Source organism: Anabrus simplex, chromosome 1 (genome assembly GCF_040414725.1).
Source record: "Anabrus simplex isolate iqAnaSimp1 chromosome 1, ASM4041472v1, whole genome shotgun sequence".
Taxonomy (NCBI): domain Eukaryota; kingdom Metazoa; phylum Arthropoda; class Insecta; order Orthoptera; family Tettigoniidae; genus Anabrus; species Anabrus simplex.
Genome location: NC_090265.1, coordinates 1,012,245,531 through 1,012,264,888, shown reverse-complemented (window position 1 = coordinate 1,012,264,888; position 19,358 = coordinate 1,012,245,531). Strand labels below are relative to the sequence as shown.

Below are 19,358 nucleotides of genomic sequence, written 5' to 3'. Positions count from 1 at the left end.
GACTACACAGATAAGGTAATCGAGTTCCATCGTTACGTAATAAAAGTGAGACAGCAATATGACTATTTACTCTCTCAGGTTGGTAACGCTGATCAGACGCCAGTGTTTTTTGATATGCCGCAAAACACCACCGTTGCTCCAACCGGCTCAAAAAGTGTCCTTGTGAAGACGACTGGAGGTGGAGCAGAGAGTCTAAGATGCACAGTGATGTTGTGCATTACAGCAGACGGCAACAAACTTCCATCGTATGTCATCTTTAAAAGGAAGACATTACCAAAGGAGACTACGCCACATCGAATTCACGTACGAGTTCAAGAAAAGGGCTGGATGATGGCAGATTTGATGGTGGATTGGTTGGAGAAAGACTGGGGAAGACGACCAGGGGCATTATTACAAAAGAAGTCCCTTCATGTCCTAGACAGTTGCCGGGGTCACCTTGTGGAAGCAGTAAAAGAGAAAATGAAACTGTTGAAGTCCCATCCTGTCATCATCCCTGGAGGTTTAACGTCCATTCCTCAACCTTTAGATGTCAGCGTCAACAAACCTTTCAAAGAACATCTTCGACGCCTGTATTCAGAATGGATGGCGGCGGGATCTCATCAGCTGACTCCAGGAGGCAAGATAAGGAAGCCATCAATACCGACGATGTGCTAGTGGATAATCCGGGCATGGGAGATAATTAGTGTCGATATTGTTAAGAAGAGTTTTTAAAAAGCTGGAATTTCTTGTGCCATTGACGGTTCGAAGGACGACATGTTGTGGAATAGTGAAAGTGAAGAAGAAGATGATGTGTTACCTGAGCCTGAAAATAGTAATGATAGTGACGAAAGTGAGGCCGCAGAGTAGTGAGAGAAAAGAAACAATGAAACAATGCAATGATGCTCTTCATTGTAGCCTAATGAAACCGTGGTATGCTTGTGTGTTAATTGAAAATGAATACCGGTAGGTACAACTTTTTTCACATATCGGTATTACCGTAAATATAACTTTTACCTAATACATAGTTTCCCTTCCTTTCTGAATGCCTAGAAGCACCACTCAAAAAATTCCCTCCCTAGTGTTTTCAAGAAAATTTTTCGAGAAAAAAAGGGGGGAATTACGCGATAAAATACGGTACTTTTAACACATTGGGTGTCTGAAGATCGCAAATGGGCAGGCAGACTGCCATATTTTGAATGTTTTTTAAAAAAAATTGTAGAAAATAGTAGGTAGGTTGCAATTGTAACACATTTATATCATCAAAAAATTAAAAGTGACTATTCAACAGATTAAAAAGCTGCATTAAGATCTATTGAATACTTTTTACATTACACATTTTCCAACGGCATGTCTTTTGCAAAAACAACAAAAAAGTCTGACAACAAAGTTTTACACATAATGAGCTTGAGTGTGGAATAGTTTGAAGCATTCAGGGACACAAAATGCTAGAGAACACATTGGACACCACCAGCATGTCTCTTTTCTTGTTACTTTCCCATTTTCTGCTTTTCCTGTATCTGAACAGATTTTGCAAGTGTATCCAAATCACTAGAAGTATCCAGCGAATGTGAATCATTCCCTGCCTTTGAATTATTATCGCTTGCATCACTCTGTTCTAAACTAAAGCGAACTACATTACTAACTTATTTCTGAATGAATCTCCAGTCATATGAAGATCATGAAACATTAGCTAAATAAACTACAAAGTGAAAAATCAAACCTGGGTAGAATATGATAGAACAGGTTATGAATACCTTCATCATTAACATGAAGTTCGAAATCAGGGTCTAGATCTGAATCATCTACCTCTTCTTCTGAACCAGTCATCAAAAATCTCTTCTAACATCTCTACAATTCCACTTTCATTCAATGATCCACTCATGATAGCAGAAGCAAATTACTGTCTAAACACTTCACACGAAGTAAACAAAACTCTGAAAGCGTGCGCCTTGAGCAGCTAGAAGCAAGGCTGGAAGATTGAAGTGTAGAAGCGAACATGTGCAAAAATAAGCAGCTATAAGTTCAAGAAAACGACACGACATGAGCACACAGTATAGCTGTTATAAAAGTTCTACAAAGTGGTATATATAGTTTCCGCCCGATTCTCATTCTGGCTGTGTTGATAATTAATAAATACGCGGGCCCGAGTTATTCTCAGTCTGTGCTGTTACCCTACCCCGATACACACTGGCTCAAGTCTCCAAACTGTTAATTACATGTTCTTCTATACTAATATTATACAGAGCAAAAATTTGTACATTTGTTTGTAACAGATAAACTCAAAAACTACTGAACTGATTTTAAAAATGACTTCACCTATAGAAAGCTACATTGCCAGTGAGAAACATGGGCTGTATTTTATTATCAATAATTGGTACACATATGACTTACTATCTGGAAAAAATATACTGTTGTGTAAGACACATAGAACTCCTTTGGGCGGGGATGGAAAGGGGGTGAAGTATGAGGTATATAAATGTCATTGTTTGTATGTATGTGTTACATCTCCTCCTAAAAGAGTGGAGCGATTTCAACCAAATTTGGTACAGTTATGACTTAGTATCAGGAGACAAACTGCGTGGGGGTAAGACACCCCTAGCACCCGTATGAGCAGGGGGCGAGGGGGGTAAGGTATAAAAATAATCTAGAATAGTATCGTGGTCGCTGAAATGAATAGTGACACTCTGAATTTTTATAAGTTCTTGTTCAACCCCCTTTGGGGTGAGGGTGAGTGAGATATAAAAGTAATAGAAAATAGTGTCGAATCTAAGTTTTCGGAGTCACTGAGATGAATGGTGACAATCCAGATTTTTTATCTCTTAGGGGTGGGGGGGCGAAAGGGGGACAGTCTCACTGACAGTTGAAATCTTGTACATCGTTTCTATAATACTGTGTATTTTAATATTCAGGGAACTCAATCATCAAATCGTTTAAATATCTCGATCGGAAGCCTATTTTTGGTCATATTGTGTGATATATTCTTTCTATCTGGTTATCTTCATTACAATTACTTTAGAATGATGTAAGATGAAATAAATTTTCTTTCTCTGGATGGAACATTTTAATTAGTTCTATTGTACCTATGTACAACATTTACACACATTTATTCCAATGGAAAACTACACAAACTCCAGAATCAATCTCTGTTCACACTTCTTATTTTAATGTCCTCTCTTCGTTTTACAAGTTCACAAAAGTTATGAAAATTATTTTCACCCCCTCTACAGATGACATATCTACATAAATTGTCTACTGCTGCACTTGCCTCAACACTATGCTCATCTTCTTCATTATCAGTGGTCTGAGACTTAGCTGCTGTTTATTCTGCAACCAACTCCTCCACGCTTCTTTCCTTTGCTGTTATCACAGCATCATTCACCCAAAGAAAGTCTCTGGTAGAGCACTTTGACTGCAACATTCTCCAGATCAGGAAGCAGGCCCTCTTCTTTCTCTGCTGGCAGCTGAGAGCCAGGATGATTTTTGAAGAATCTTGCTTCAAGGAACAATCTGAGATAGTAGTTTCCTTCACAGCCTTCCAAGACTTAGCGATGAAGTGAAGCACACCCTAGATTGAAACTTAAATGATGGTGGATCCTTCCCAGCATCCTGAATAAAATTTGCTCCATCAGCCTCTTCCTGTAACGTGACCTAAAGGTGTGTATAACTGCTAACCCCATAGGCTGCAGCTTGCTTGTCCAGTTAGCAGGCAGAAATTCTAACTGAACATTCCTCAACGAAACACCCATGGGATGTGCAGGACTAAGGTTGAATGAAAAGAACCTCTGCATCCAGAGCAGCCAACTGCTCTCCAAAAAGATCTGAGGTCATCCAAACTTTATGGTTGGCATCATAGGCAGTTAGTAAATATGGCACATGCTTGCAGCAACAAGGAGGTCATTCAAACTTTATGGTTGGCATCATAGGCAGTTAGTAAATATGGCACATGCTTGCAGCAACAAGGAGGTCATCCAAACTTTATGGTTGGCATCATAGGCAGTTAGTAAATATGGCACATGCTTGCAGCAACAAGGAGGTCATTCAAACTTTATGGTTGGCATCAAAGGCAGTTGGTAAATATGGCACATGCTTGCAGCAACAAGGCTTTTTAGATTTCCCCATCACAATGGTGTGGAGCAGCATTAGCTCCCAACATTACTGGGGCCACAATTTGCTGTTTCCCACCATGGCATTTACACGCTTTGTATGCCAAGTCTTGCTGGGTAACACACCGGAAAATAGTCCAGTTTTGTCACTAACTACATTTGATCTTCACAAACAATTTTATAGGTTATGTGATACCCTTTCCTAAACTGGCCATCCCAGCCATTGGATGTGCTGAAATTTTCAACGTGAAGAATGTGCATCACTTTTAAGAACACACCATCAACTGGAGTGTCTGTGTTTCTTGAAGTTTCAACCCAACATTTTACTATCTTTTTCCAATTATCATATTTGGAATAAGGGTCAAGAAAATCTACAGCCTGTTTTCCAGTCATTGACCGGGTCAGGGATGGAATGAATGAAGCCCCCATCTTGCGGCGAGGATAGGAATGGTGCATGGTGCCGGATGCTGAGGCCTGTCACACGCCTCTGGGGCAATGATTAACAGATGAAATGATTTTGGAGTATGTTGCTGGAGTGAAAGATGACAGGAAAAACCGGAGTACCCGGAGAAAATCCTGTCCTGCCTCCGCTTTGTCCAGCACAAATCTCACATGGAGTGACCGGGATTTGAACCATGGAACCCAGAGATGAGAGGAGACGCGCTGCCGCCTGAACCACAGAGGCTAATAAGGGTCATATTTCCTTTTCTTTTTTGCTTTTTTTGAAAGTTTGGTTCTATTCTGAAGCACTTGATGTTATCCTCTCTGTTTTTCACCATTGTATTCAGCATAGATGCAGAAAACTGCAACTCATGTGCCGGTGCAATAGGTATTCTGTGGAACAAACCCACTTTTTTCAAGATTTTAATATTCTCTTCCATAAAGTTTTCCTTTCCTTCTTTTTTCCCATTATTGGCCAGAAAAGCAAAAACCAATAATAAAGCAAGAACAAAGGATTAACAAATGTGTGTAAACAAACAAAAAACGTGACAAGAAAATTGCGGAAAATTACTTGTTGCTGCTTGACTCTGATAACAAGATCAAAAAACGTATCAAACAATAAAAATAAAGTGTGAGCAACAATTACTGCAACAACAGCAACAACAAAAGCAAGAGTAAAACAATAACCACAAAATAAACTAGGCAAGACGAACGTTGAATCACTTGATAACTGCACAACTGGAAGCGAATGTAGCTTCTCAAGGAACGAACGTGAGTGGGTTAAGCGTCACCGTATGCCTAGCCATAAGGAAAAGCGGAAGTTACATGTTAAGAGTTAGACCAGGGTTGTTTTATTAGGTCATCATGCCATGATTATAGGAAGTGTTCTAAGTTAGTTGCAAAGCCATTTTACTTTGACTTTTTCCCCTTTCGAACAGCCTAATGATGCGTAAATGGTGGGAAGCATCAAATTTCCCAAATGTAAATTTGATGATTTTTATACATGTAAGCATAAGAAATCTGAGGGGACCAACAAAATGGGAAAACTTTGAAAATGGGAATGTAAAAGTGAGATAATACTGTATTTACGTGGATGCTTGTTGCTGCAAAGAAAACTTGTCAAACAAAAAGTTTGCTACCTTAGCAAAAACAAAAACCATATATGGGATATAATTATTTTGGACAAGTTATGCCAATACCTCCGTACAGGGGTCACCATTCCGTCATCAGGAAGATCCTCAATTACTCTAATATTGTCTGAGTGGACCTCAGATCAAGGTAAGAATCCCCCAACCCGGCTGAGAATCAGAACCTTCCGGTAAGATGAAGGCTCATTACCCCTACACCATACGGCCAGCAAGAACCAATTCTGGCCAATAAAAGTACGGTATTACTGTACACCAATTTGTCTTCATAAGCATCAATTCTGCATCCTAAGAAATCAGAAATGCCACAGTTCTAGGAAAGAAACTGGTCGACAAGCTGCCTTTGTGGAACAGTGGTAGAGTGTCTGCTCTGGATTCCAAGATAGCGGGTTCAAACCCAGCAGAGGTAGTCAGATTTTTGAAAGGCAGAAAAAAGTCCATTCAACACTCCATGTCACTATAATCTATCAGGTTCATGCCCGTATTGATCATTTGAGCACACAAGTATGAAGGATGAGTTGTACACCTAACCAATACTTTATTTTACAAAGTGTCTAGAATATTTACATTAAAAGACAGTACCGGTTTCGACCTGTAAACAGGTCATCATCAGCTGTTGATGAAACTGCTTAATAGTGATTGTGCAGAATAAAACACTACTAAAATAACAAGAATGCCACTATTCTAATAAAATACATAATGTTATGATATTTACATATGGTACAATAAAAGGCTGGAGTCCTATGAATGCCACATTTTCCAAAAACGGTATTGCTAAAGATTTAAAAATAGGGTACCGTTCTTAGAGTTCAAAGAGTCACTGGGGTTTTGGTGTCAAGTTAAAAAATCTATGCTGTATGCCAACATTATGTCATATGAATTATATACATATGGTACAATTGAAGGCTTTGGCTTGCAATTCTTAAGAGTTCAAATGGTCACTGAGTTTTGGTGTTAAGTTCAATTATCTATGCTGTATGCCGACGTTATGTCCAACTGTTGTATAGATATGTTCAGGTGCATTGTTGGGCCGCAAACATTGCGTTCAGCAGAAATGAGGTTCTGTAGCTTGTTTAACAGGTACTATGTTCATTCTTAGTCTATATCGTTGTGATATATGCTAGTTTAATTGAATCCTTGTTGAGGCATAATATGCTGTGTATGATATATTGAATTATATGAAGTACGTTGAGAGAGCTCCCCTCTTCATACTTGCATTCCCACTCAGCTAAATTTTAAAAATCTGAGAAAGAAGAAAAAGGAAGGCAGGAATTAGAATAACTGATAGAGAGTGCCTGCTAAATGGTTTGTGTGCTATAGTGTGTGTTACATGTGGGCTGGATATGTCTTTGAGTATGGTCGGGAGCGCGCTGCACATTGTTGCGGGTATGTCGTGTGGCTGTCGTAGCGGTAGTGGGGAGGGGGAAGCAGCTTGTGGAGGGGGTGGGGTGGAGTGGGTATGTCTTTTGGGTTGTGTGTGAGTTTTGTCTGCTGATTCTTTTTAAATATGTGTTTTTAGAAAACGTGGCATTTATAGGACTCCAGCAAGTCAAAGCCCTTTATTGTACCATATGTAAATACCGTATTTACGCAACTAATCCCCGCATATTATTTAAACAAATTGAGGCACAAAATTGGGGTGCGGGTTTTATTTGTGTTGAGGTTGGCAACATGCTCCTGGCTCACTTAGTTTTTGGTGTTGGGTATACAGTTATGCTTTGTGTAACCGCATATGGAATAAAACTGTCCCCATATGTCATCTTTAAACTGAAATCTATTCAGACTTTTAATTATAAACTGCCTTTACATTTTTTAAAGTAGTATTTTCCAGATTAATGTCAATTCAAAATTTCTGCGCACCACGACAGAACACATCTTCCAGAACGTGCAGGGGTAGCTTTCCGCACTTTCACTCACTTCAGCATATCTATAGTGTGCCATTTCACAGTTATAAGAAGTTCTGTCCGTAAGAAGGACAAAGATGGAGTCCAGGTCTCCGAGAATAATTAACGTCAAAATGTCTAATGATACCGCGAGCGAAAGCAAAAGTATTTACCTTAGGCGCTAGAGAAAAGAATTTAGATCCAGAAGGTAGTGAAAAAGAACGAATGTGAAGATTGTTACTAACAATTATTGAAAAAAAAGAAAACGAGATTGAAGACACTTCTAAATCAGAGTCGAAGACAGAAAGCAACTACGTCAGAATTAAAGAAGGTATCGACAAGAGATCATTTCAGCAGAAACAAGGAGTAGATTTATTGGAAGCTGCGTCGCAGATCAAGCAGAAGATTTTTAATTTTGTTCCGCGAACTTTAAGATACGTGGAAACTCAAGCATAAACTACGACAAGCTTACGTCACGGCAGTCTCTGCTGATGTATTACTCGATATCACCCAAGTTAAAGAACTACAAAAGTGGGAATCCTATAATAACTCCTGGAAAGATAAAGGAGAAAAATCTGTTTGTTTCAAGTCGATTATCCGTTCCCGGAAAATACGTTTTCCCGGAATATGCGTTCAAATTACGTGGTCCCGCGAGCATCGTAATTAAATCACGTTGTAAAAGTCCCGCATTATCCGTTCCTCGAAGAAACGATTTCCCGGATCAACCGTCCAGAAATTCCAGTCCCATCAACGCTAAATCCTCGATCAATCGTTTTTTAATAAACTGTATCTCACAAAAGGACGGCTATGGCATATTTATGGATCTTGGCGTTAACGCCCCATCACTGCGATAATTAAAGCAAGTACTGTACCGGTACTGGAAAAGCGATCGGCGGTGAACTTGCATAAGGGACCATCTTAGCATCGCATTCGGGTGGTATTGTTTACAGAATCTCGGAAAATCATAAAGCAGAGAGTGGCGACAACAATTGCAAGGAGACACGGCGCATTTCGACAGCTCTGCTTGAAGACGGAACGAGTTTCGTCAAATGTTCACACTTATAAAACGTCCATATTATGTCCACAGTTAGATGTTTATATTTTTACTTTTTTTTCGATCGTACTGCCGAAGAGGCTTTTGGCACTTTGCTCAGGGCACTTGCAGAGTAACTGGGCTTTCAGGCAGGAATCGAAACTGCTTCTTAACACAAATTCAGTATTTTTGATATTATCGTACATGATTATGTTAGCGAGACCAAAACACATGTTGCACCTAAATGTAATTTTAAAAAAAAGAAAGCCATGGGAGGTCTTGGAATTGCCTATTACTGTTTAGGTCCTAATGTAAGACTGGAAATTTTACGTTTTCGTGTTAAAATACCAAAACCCGCAGTCGTTTTATTTGCGCACGTTACATTTTAAATGGTTGGTATAATTTCAAACTCGTACTGACATGTGCAGCGAGTGCGCTTTCCAGATGACCTCAAGGTCACGAATAACCGTAATTTCTGAAGTTTTGATATTTCTTTTATCTTTCCAATTTGATTGGATTTGTGACGCGCAGAATTGAATATAATGCATTCGAGAACTTTTAAGAATCGATACTTACATTCGAAACCATGTTTTCGAGTTCAACATAACCTTTAAAAGTCGACGTAGGCCTAATTTGCGCGGTACGAGATTTCCAGAAACTGACTACGAACAGTATACCAGAGACCAAATTACAATGAAAGATTAAGAAATGAACGGATTTCGCATTCATTTTGGGTGCTTTCGTATCTAATGTGCTTTATTTTATTAGATGAGAGAATTAAAAACTACTTGTGGTCGATTGTCGTTTGGCTTGGCGTTATTAGATTTTTCGAAGAGTTTGGCTAGCCTAATCAAAGTCGCTGAACTGAAAGAAGTTTTCACGGGAAACTGACGAAGATTCCCCTGTAAAACTGAATATAAAGTATCGAGATTTTGAACTCGCGTACCGGTAATTAATGCGGTTTCGTGGTCTAACATGCCCGCCTCTCATCCAGAGGCCCGGTTTCGACTGCGACCAGGTCAGACAATTTTACCTGGATATAAGTCTGGTTCCAGGTCCACTCAGCCTACGTGATTACCTTTAATTGTGGAGCTATCTAATGGTGAGATGGTGACCCCGATCTACAGAGCCAGGAATATCGGCCGAGAGGATTCGTCGCACTGACCATGCGCACCTCGTAATCTGGAGTCCTTCGGGCTGAGCAGCGGTCGCTTGGCAGGCAAAGTCCCACTGGGGCTGTAATTTGGTTTGGTTTAGGAGTTTTGTAAGATTATAATTATACATATTTCATTTTTGTGATGTTTAGCCAAATTGTTGATGGTTTTCATTCATTCATTCCCGGATTTTCCGTTTTCCCATATTGTACGTTTTATTTTCATGGTCCCTCGAAAAACGGAGAATCGAGGTTTCACTGTATACTACCCCAAGATTATTATTTGTCAAGTAGATCAACTCTTTCAAAGAAAGCAATCTTTTGCGTTAAACAGATTATCACAGCTGTTCATGATGGCAATGCTAATTGATCCTGTTTATTATTCTATTTCAACTAGTCCAGAGATGAGCAAGATGTTCTAAGAAGATGATAGGCCAGACTGCCCAAATGGGTGCCGTCGGATGACGTTGCCTGCCGAGAGAATTATGCCAGTATTTCCCATTCACCTAGGGAAGTAAAAGGAGGCGTATCCCTATGTCCTGTCAGCTGGACATATGCCGACGACTGGAGCTGCTGAATACAGATAAGTCTTGTTTTTAAATTAATGTAGTAATGTTTATATATTCATACGTGAGTATAATACAATTTGTTAAAGTTATTACGTGCGAAATAATGAAGCGACGAAAGTAGTGTATTGAATTAGATCAAAGGTGGTTAGGTAATCTTCGTATATGAATGACAAATCCATAGATAGGTAGTCAATCAGTGATGAAAGCCTACATTCGAGATGTGATCCATGTAGTGTGAAATACTGAGACCGTTAAGGTGACAGTGAATTGTATACTATGTCAAAGAGAGATTTAGGTACGCGTGTACGTTGGTTATGACCAAAGAATGTCAAGTTAGGAACCAACAGTAGGATATGCTTGCCAAATAGATAGATGTGTTTACAATAATTTAAGGTTATGACGGAATTAAGGTCATAATGTCGTGAAATATGTCCATGAACCGTGATTGAAATAATAAATGCCACGATTTAAGTGGAGTGGATACGTATTTAGTAAAGGAGACGGGATATATGTTTGGAAGTATAATAATGATTATTTTAAAAGAAGTTGATATGAGAATGATAATTTAGAATGGTGGTAGTTATTGATTCTTCGCGAATATGAGCACGGTGATGTAGTAGTGGACTTAATGGTTTTAAGTTGAGTTTTTACTGAGTGGTAATGAATATGTAGCATTTATATGTACTATTTCTCTTACGAGCAAGCATGAGAAAGTTCACAGATGATTGAAGTGACACCTGTTGGTTAGCATGCAAACTTGGTAATACCAATGAAGTCTCAGTTAGGAATATGAACCAAACACATGCACTATGTCACAGATGTTTTCTGATTATAATCTATTCTCAAGTGAAAGGACGTGTAGTAATTTCTTAGGCAACACCCTATCACTGATGACTGACTGTAGGTGTATAAATTGTATCTTATGGTCGAGTCTTCGCACAATGCAAACCACATTAGCTAGTATACTTCAGAAGAAACTAGTAGAATAGTCGTTAGAATATATTAAGTCGCACGTATGTTCAATTAAGATGATGAGAAGATTCAGATTTTAGAATAGTATATGGAACTTGCTGGTACTTGTTGAACCATTTATTAAAATTACATTAATTTAAAAGAAGACTTATCAATATTCACGCAGTAAAGGAAGAAGCATGAATATTCAGAATTGTAAATCAGTTGTTTGTAGAAATATTGGGGAACTATCCTCCCAGGTTGATATTTATAGGTATTTATTGATATGTTGTGAGAGATAGGAATAACTATATGTCAGCAAATTAATATGAGCTCCAAGTAAGAGCCAGTAATTAACTCAAAGACTTCATAGGTAACAGAGGAGAATGCCAATTCATGAGATATAGTTTTAGGCCTAAAATGCGTCCTGAATATCTTGAAACCGCCCTCAATCTACACTTTAGCTTATAAGGTACCATATTGTAAATATTTTTCTTTGCTAGGGTGCACCCACACATTTTGTAATTACCCACAGGTTTCAATTACCCAAACATGTTTTAATTACCCAAACATATTTTAATTTAGTTGTTTCAGTCTATTAATTTTTAACTTCATTTCGATTTAATCATTTCTTTACAAACCTAAGATGGTGAGTTCGACATCTTTGGACTTATAATTTTTAATTTGTTAATTACGAGCTGAATTATAGTAATGTTCAGTTAGATAATTGGTTATACGGAGTTCAATAATTTGCCGTATATTCCATTCTGTCCTTGATTTTTGGGGTCAGTCAAGACTCAAGCACCTAGTGCAATAGATTTCAATAGATTCATTTTTTAAAAATGACTAACTCAAATAGCATTTCTTATATAATGCATAGTGGGTGCCGGACGTGTCGATTACCGGCAGATTCAAGGTGAACGTCGCTTGTATGTATTTTTGCCCGATACCGACGTTTCTTCGATTTCTCCTTACGCCAGAAACGGGAATGCGTTAACTGAAATATCGGTATGCAGAGAGGCTAAGAGAGGAAGTAAAATGATTGATTATGCATTCGGGTAGAAGAAGTAGATAGGTTTAATAAATTAAGGCCATGCTCGCCAGAGATGGATGGGATAATCAGATGATCATGCAGTTTCCTCTATTAGAAATTCTTTAGGGAGGATAGCATAATGTTCGACCTTTGGATTGAAACAAGTATGTAATAAATAAGATATGTAAAACTCAAATCATTCTTTCAATGTATATCGTAGCGTAGATACTTAGATTTAAGTGGATGAATGCCGCAACATCTTGGTAGTGTAAGAAATTCAATAAGTAACGTATGAGAGTTGTATTTATGTGTAATTTAAGGTTTCTTTGGCTCCGTATGGCATGTCTTTCTCATATTCGGAACTCATAGCCCAAATGATGAATTATGTTAGTCAGAAGGATTGTAATTAAGCTAGCCTGGATCTTATGCGTCCTCTCAGGGAGCGGGGACGGCGCAATAGTGTGTTTCATAGTTGCTAAGTTCGAGTGAAATCGTATTTTCTTTTGTATTCGGTGTTTTAAGGAACGCCACAATATCACGTAGCAGGCAGTGTGCGAAGAAGCAGAATCCGCAAATAATGGCGAAAAAGTGAGGCTCATAATTATAATCAAATCGTACGTACCGAACAATACTGTCAATGCCGATGAAACTGCATTTATATTTGTACATTTTTTAAAATACGGTATCATAACATTATGTATTTTATTAGAATAGTGGCATTCTTGATTAATTTTAGTAGTGCTTTATTCTGTACAATCGCTATTAAGCAGGTTCATCAACAGCTGATGATGACCTATTTACAGGTCGAGTCCGGGACTGTCTTTTAATGTAAATATTCTAGACACTTTGTAAAATAAAGTATTGCTTAGGTGGACAACTCACCCTTGATACTTGTGTACTCCATGTAATACAATGTTGGTATGTAAAAGATCTCTGGGGACATATTTAGGAGGATGGTTGCCTAGTAGTACTTCCTCTTAAAACAATAATCACCACCACCACCACCACCACCACCGGACATATTTAGTGTTTACCCAACAAAATTCAAAGCCATAGACGTCCAAGAGAGATTTGGTTTACTCAGCGATCTAATATGCATAAAATTAAAATTTCTGCACACAGTAGCCGAGGCCATACTATTATTATTATTAACAGCTGAAGCTTTTTAAATATAAAATTAAATATAAAAGAAGCATGTGAAGACCCAAAGGAGTGGGTCAGGGTAAGTTTAAAGAGTATGAACGTTTCACAATGAGATGGAAGTGGGTTGTGAAGTGTTGAAAAGCATATTCACTTGTCTAGTAAACCAAAAATTCAAAAATCAGGTATTACTAAATGGTTGCAGGGCATGGTAACTCTAAGAAATGAACAGAATCGAAGTGCAGGGAAATGAAACAGGAACAACTGGGATATAAAAATACAGAGCTTTAAGTAGCAACATGTAACAATAGGGGACAAAAATGGGAGACAAGATGAAAATCTGGTAAAACTGACTACTGAATGTAATTCCAGAGGAAATTGACATAAGCTGTAAACAAAGCTGTAGTTTAGAATCTGAAGATAAATTTTAGACATTCTTTTCTAATGGGACTTAATAATGAAGGGATCATTTAAATTATTTTATTATTCAAAATAACCATTCATTAGTTATCACTTACCCAAGAACCGAATCTCCTGGCTTCAGAATGTGTCCTAAGTGTGTACGTGTATGGATGGTATTTTCCGTAACGCCCAGCTCCGCAGCTCTTACCACCCAGACGTCTGCAATAAGGTGCTGTAAATAAGGTCACATGCTGTGAAACTAACAAGCACACAAACACTAGATTATCATAACATGGTTAACGGAAACACTCTTAATTTGACAAATTTCCACACAGTTTCTCTACCAAAGACTCTCCCAGTCCCAATCACTGGACAATAAATGTTTCGTTTATATGTTAAATGGAACAGAATAGGTGATTTTTCTGCTATTTTTACTGCTAATTTTGAGTCTATTTACTGGCCTTTTCTACAAAGGTACAGCCTTTGCAATAAATATTCTATTAATAAAAGTAAAAAAAAGTGCTGCACATTCTACATGGTGAACTGAAATGTTTTCTTCATGACTCCGTTTTATTTAGCTAGAGGAACATCGCTGGAAGTTCCAGCAGTAGAAAGTTCCATTTTCTCCAGCAATGATTTTGCAGGGTAGTTATTTCCTGATGGAAGAGTTCTCCTTAAATTTTGAAGATTGGCAGCAAATAAGTCGAACTGTGAGTCCAAGCAAAGGATTTTTAATAGAAACACATTGCATCACAGCTCTTTGTACATCTCAATTCTCTGTAGTTGTCTGCCTAATTGCTTTCCTGTTCTTTGTAACTTCTTTCTGCAGCTGCCTCAGCTTTTTTCATGTAGAGATAGCTTCACTCATATAGTGAATCCTCGACAGAACGTTCGTCATTAAGATGTTTTCTCACTTAGCACATCTTAAATTCAACGTCCTGGTCCCCACTGTATTAATTCTACATAAAAATACCTCACTTAACACGACAAATTTCTGTTATTACTGCTTAGTACTATCACATTTTGAAAAAAACGCGATTTCCAGCATGGATAAGAGCCCTCGCTACAGGAGACCGGTCAGATAAAGTTGTGTGATAACGGGAAAAGGCCTTGAATTCCTGAACTTCACAGGATAAATTGCACCTTCAGCGAACAAGTTGTTAGCCTCAGGAAAGTTCAATTTTCTGCTTGCCGGTTAGCGGCGAGACTGCTGAATGACCCAGTGAGCCTGTTTGTGCTTGTATTTTGCAATCCAGTCAGTAGTTAGAAATTTATTGTGTGCTGAGTGATGCAATAAAGGTTAGCAAATATTTGTCGTGTGATAGCCTACCCTACGGATTACCACCCAGAGGTCTGCTAGCATGCTGCACATGGTGCACATCTGTCTTGTTGTAGCCTAGTTATAGGTAAGGAAAAAATCATTAAATTGCTTATTTAATGAAGACAAGATTAAAATCTAGGAAGTGGACAGGCATCCGCATCTTTAAGCACGTAGAGGTGGCGCGGATGTTGAACACACATCTTCGTGTTTCCACTTGAGTCGGCCAAAGTATTGTCACATTTGAGGTAGTGGCCAAAGCCATACTCTCGCACATGCCAAGTGTAACTTCCAAATAATTCATGGTCAAAGAGTGTGACCAGAAAACAATGTTTAACTCTTATACGCTCAGCGAGCCGATCTATCGGCTCGAGTGGTATTGCTTAAAACACTCAGCGTGCCGATCTATCGGCTTTGTGTTCGGATGGCTGTATAAGTACCTTAATGGACTCCCAGATGTCAGGAAAAGACATCAATAGTAGCTTTTGGATTTAGTTTACACTTTTCTCGAGAGACAGAGACACTAAGCTCACCTGTTTGGAACAAATGAAGTTATTAAACCGCGTATGTTCACCGCATGGCGAGTTGAAGTGTGCTGCTTGCGAGTACAGATTTAAGCTTCAAAATACGTGTTTTCCTTCGTTTTATTGTTTCCATTTTAATAATAGATTATTGTTTATTATATTTTGTTTATATTCTACATTTATCAATGTTCTCAAGTGAATTTTAGTTTAACATTTCGTGTTATTAGATTTTTGTGCAACGAGTAGGCCTAATTTTTTTTTACATGGCTGGGTCAAGTTCTAGGCTAAATAATTCCGATGTTTTAGATTATTTAGATGCTTTAGACAATGACAGTGACATTATAGCCGATACTGATTCGTATTTCAGTCCTACTCATTGGCTGAATGATCAGCGTTGAGGCCTTCGGTTCAGAGGGCCCGGGTTTGATTCGCGGCCAGGTCGGGAATTTTAATCGCTATTGATTAATTCTTCTGACCTGGGGCCTGGGTGTTTGTGTTTGTCCCAACACTTTCTTCTTCATATTCAGACAACACACTACACTACAAACTACCACGGAAACACACAATAGTGATTACCTCCCCCACATATAGGGTTGGTGTCAGCAAGGGCATCCAGCCATAAAACACGAGCCAAATCCACATGTGCAACACAGTTCGCACCCGCGACCCCACAGATGTGGGAAAAGCTGTAGATAAAGAAGAAGAGTGATTTGGGTTTTACAGGTACTGATGATAGGAGAACGTTTTCCAAAACACAAATGCTGACTCCGGAAGGTACATGTACAGTTCTTTATATCAGGTGCTATAAGCCATGAGTAAATAAGAATACAAAAAAACAAAATTATATCATGTTATACAGAATTAAATGCTCTTATTTTCAGAATGACTGAACAATAATATCACTAAAGAACATATTACTTTTTTAGTATTTGAAACCCGATTTTTATTTTTTGTAATATATTTTCAAATTTCAAAATTTATTTTGTAGTAAAATATGCCATGAACAATTTTGGGATATTTTTTTCCTAAAACGATATTAAATAGTGTACTACTGTGATTTTTTTCAATTTTGTAACTGGGGATTTTTTTATATGGCAATATTTTACATTTTAACATGAATAATCACGAAAAAAGGCCCGAGTGTTTTGGGCTTGACTGGTGAAAATAGCCTGAGAGCAAAAGGGTTAATAACCCACTGGTCCAAAATAAAAGGCTTCAACTAACATTTGTTTTATAAAGTGTGTAATCTGCAATTATATGATGATACTGTTAAGGACCCCAGTGCAAATGTTTTCATACACTGAAGAAAATGGAAATTGCAACACCCAGAAGGAGGGGTGCAACATTGCTGCAATTGAACATGCAGGACGAGTGTTTAGTTGTGATTCGATGATTACACCTTCAGGTCCCTCTGACTGCAAGTTTGGACAACAATCAATACAGGATATGCCCTCCACGAGCTGCAATACATTGATGAATTCGTCGAGGTATGGAGTCAATAAGGCCCTGGATTGCTTCCTCAGGAATTGTGGCCCATGCTTGCTGCACTGCACAGATCAGTTGTTCCAGAGTTGTGGTTGGCAGAGGACGGTTGGCCAGTTGTCGACCCATCATGTCCCACACATGCTCAATAGGACTGAGGTCCGGGGATCTGGCGGGACATTCTAAGGTTGTGATGTCGTGGAGAGCTTCTCTGGAGATGTGTGCAGTGTGAACCTGGGCATTGTCCTGCTGAAACAACTCGTTCGCAATGTTCGCCATCATAGGGACAACCACTGGATTGAGTACCCTATCAATGTACTGTCGAGCAGTCATAGTGCCCTCAACAAGCACTAATTGTGATTTCACATTAAAGCCAATAGCTCCCCAGACCATAATGCTTGGTGTTGGCCCTGTGTGCCTCTCGACAATAAGATCTGGGCGGCCCCTCTCCCCGGTGCACACGATTCCGGCGATCGCTGCGGGCAAGACAGAAGCGTGATTCATCACTAAAGACGACCCTACGCCATTCGTGGACCCACGTCGATCTTTCTCAACACCAGGCCAGCCTTACACGTCGCTGTTGTGGGGTCAATGGAACACCTTCTGCATGGACACAGGCTCGTAAGCCAGCTGCATGCAGGCGATTACCAACTGTTAGTTGTGTAATGTGGGTGCCACAGCTGCTCGAATTTGCGCTGCTGTTGCATGGGGTTCCATCCGGGCCATCCGAATGATGGGGCGATCCTCTCTCACAGTTTTCTGTCGTGCTGGACCTGTGCCAGCTCTACGAGTGTGGGTACCTTCATTTGACCACTGCTTCCATACACGTTGTACCGTAGATGCCTGTCGGCCAACACGTGCAGTGACGGTCCTTAGCGATAATCCAGCATCACACAGCCCAATTATCCGAGCCCTCTCAAACGGCGACAGTTGTTGATAGCGTGCTCTTTTCTGTCATCGAGGCATGTTTGATGGGGAACACTTCACTGCACAGACTGCAAGTCAACTATGCTACACCAGAGTCCGTATACTGGAGTTGATTCCTCCGCGACCAGTAGCAACAATCCAATGGGTCTGAAACTTTGATCGTTTACATACCTACATGGCATCGTTCCATATCTTGAAAATCAACACAAACGGCCAATGCCTTCATGGTGTTGCAATTTCCATTTTCTTAAGTGTATTTATTGTCTGGTGTGTTCCACACGTTTCAATTTTTTAATTTTTTTATTTACAAATTGCTTTACAATGCACCAATACAGATAGCTTTTATACAGTGCTTACAATTCGTTGAACACACTGTTATTTAATAAGCCTAGTGGAAAAGGGTTTTATATTTGTTCTCTCATGTTTTTCACACCTTTTAATACTCTCCTCGCCTCTAATGGTAGATATAAGTTTCACTGTAGGCTTACCTGTGCATACGGAACATAAAATGCCTGCGCATCAGACAAAAAAAAAATCCCTACTGGACAGTGTTTATTCACATATTCAACAGTATGTTTTCTCGTTTTACACGTTCTCTTTCCTTGGCCCCTGTAGAAACATCTTTACAATGTTTTACTGCATCTTTCAAGTGGATCATTATCAGTCATGTATTTGTGGACCAACAGACACACCTTTTATATCTGCTCATGTATTTTAGCAAACTTGTCTCAGAGGAACTGAAAACCTTTTCCAGCAGGAAGTGTTGCTTTTACAAAAAATTGAATAAATAAAATATATATTACGCCTAGCTTTATGTGTAGTGGAGATAAACCTTCAGTGCTATATTAAGGGAATTCACGGGCTATGTTCTTCCAAAAGTGAGTGAAGCACCAATTGAATGAAAACCAAAGCCAATTTCATATACAGTAGAACCTCGATAATTCAAAATCGGTTAATTCAAAATCCCGCCTAATTCGAAGTAGCTCTCGTTCCGGGAAACATGAGATACAGTTTTGCATGTTATTTCAATTGTTTAATTCGAAATACGGATAATTCGTAATTCGAAGTACAATGTCGGCCCCATTACCGAAATTCAGAGACTTTTAATTCGAAACTGCCTTTACATTTTAAAACAATAGTATGTTACAGAGTAATTTCAACTCGAAATTTATCCGCTCCGCGTCATAGTAGAACGCGCGTTCCGGAACGTGGAGGGGTAGCTTTCAGCACTTCCACTCACTTCGGTGGGTCTACAGTGCTCTTCATGATTGCTAA

General features: G+C 39.0%; 1 protein-coding gene across 1 annotated transcript in view; it reads right to left on the bottom strand.

Annotated features, from left to right (window-relative positions):
- Positions 1-19,358, bottom strand: part of Nmd3 (60S ribosomal export protein NMD3) — a 94,849-nt gene that overhangs the window by 19,586 nt on the left and 55,905 nt on the right. The window contains exon 9 of the mRNA XM_067149211.2: positions 13,949-14,064. Within this exon, the coding sequence (XP_067005312.2) occupies positions 13,949-14,064 (116 nt within the window). The remainder of the gene's footprint in view (positions 1-13,948; positions 14,065-19,358) is intronic.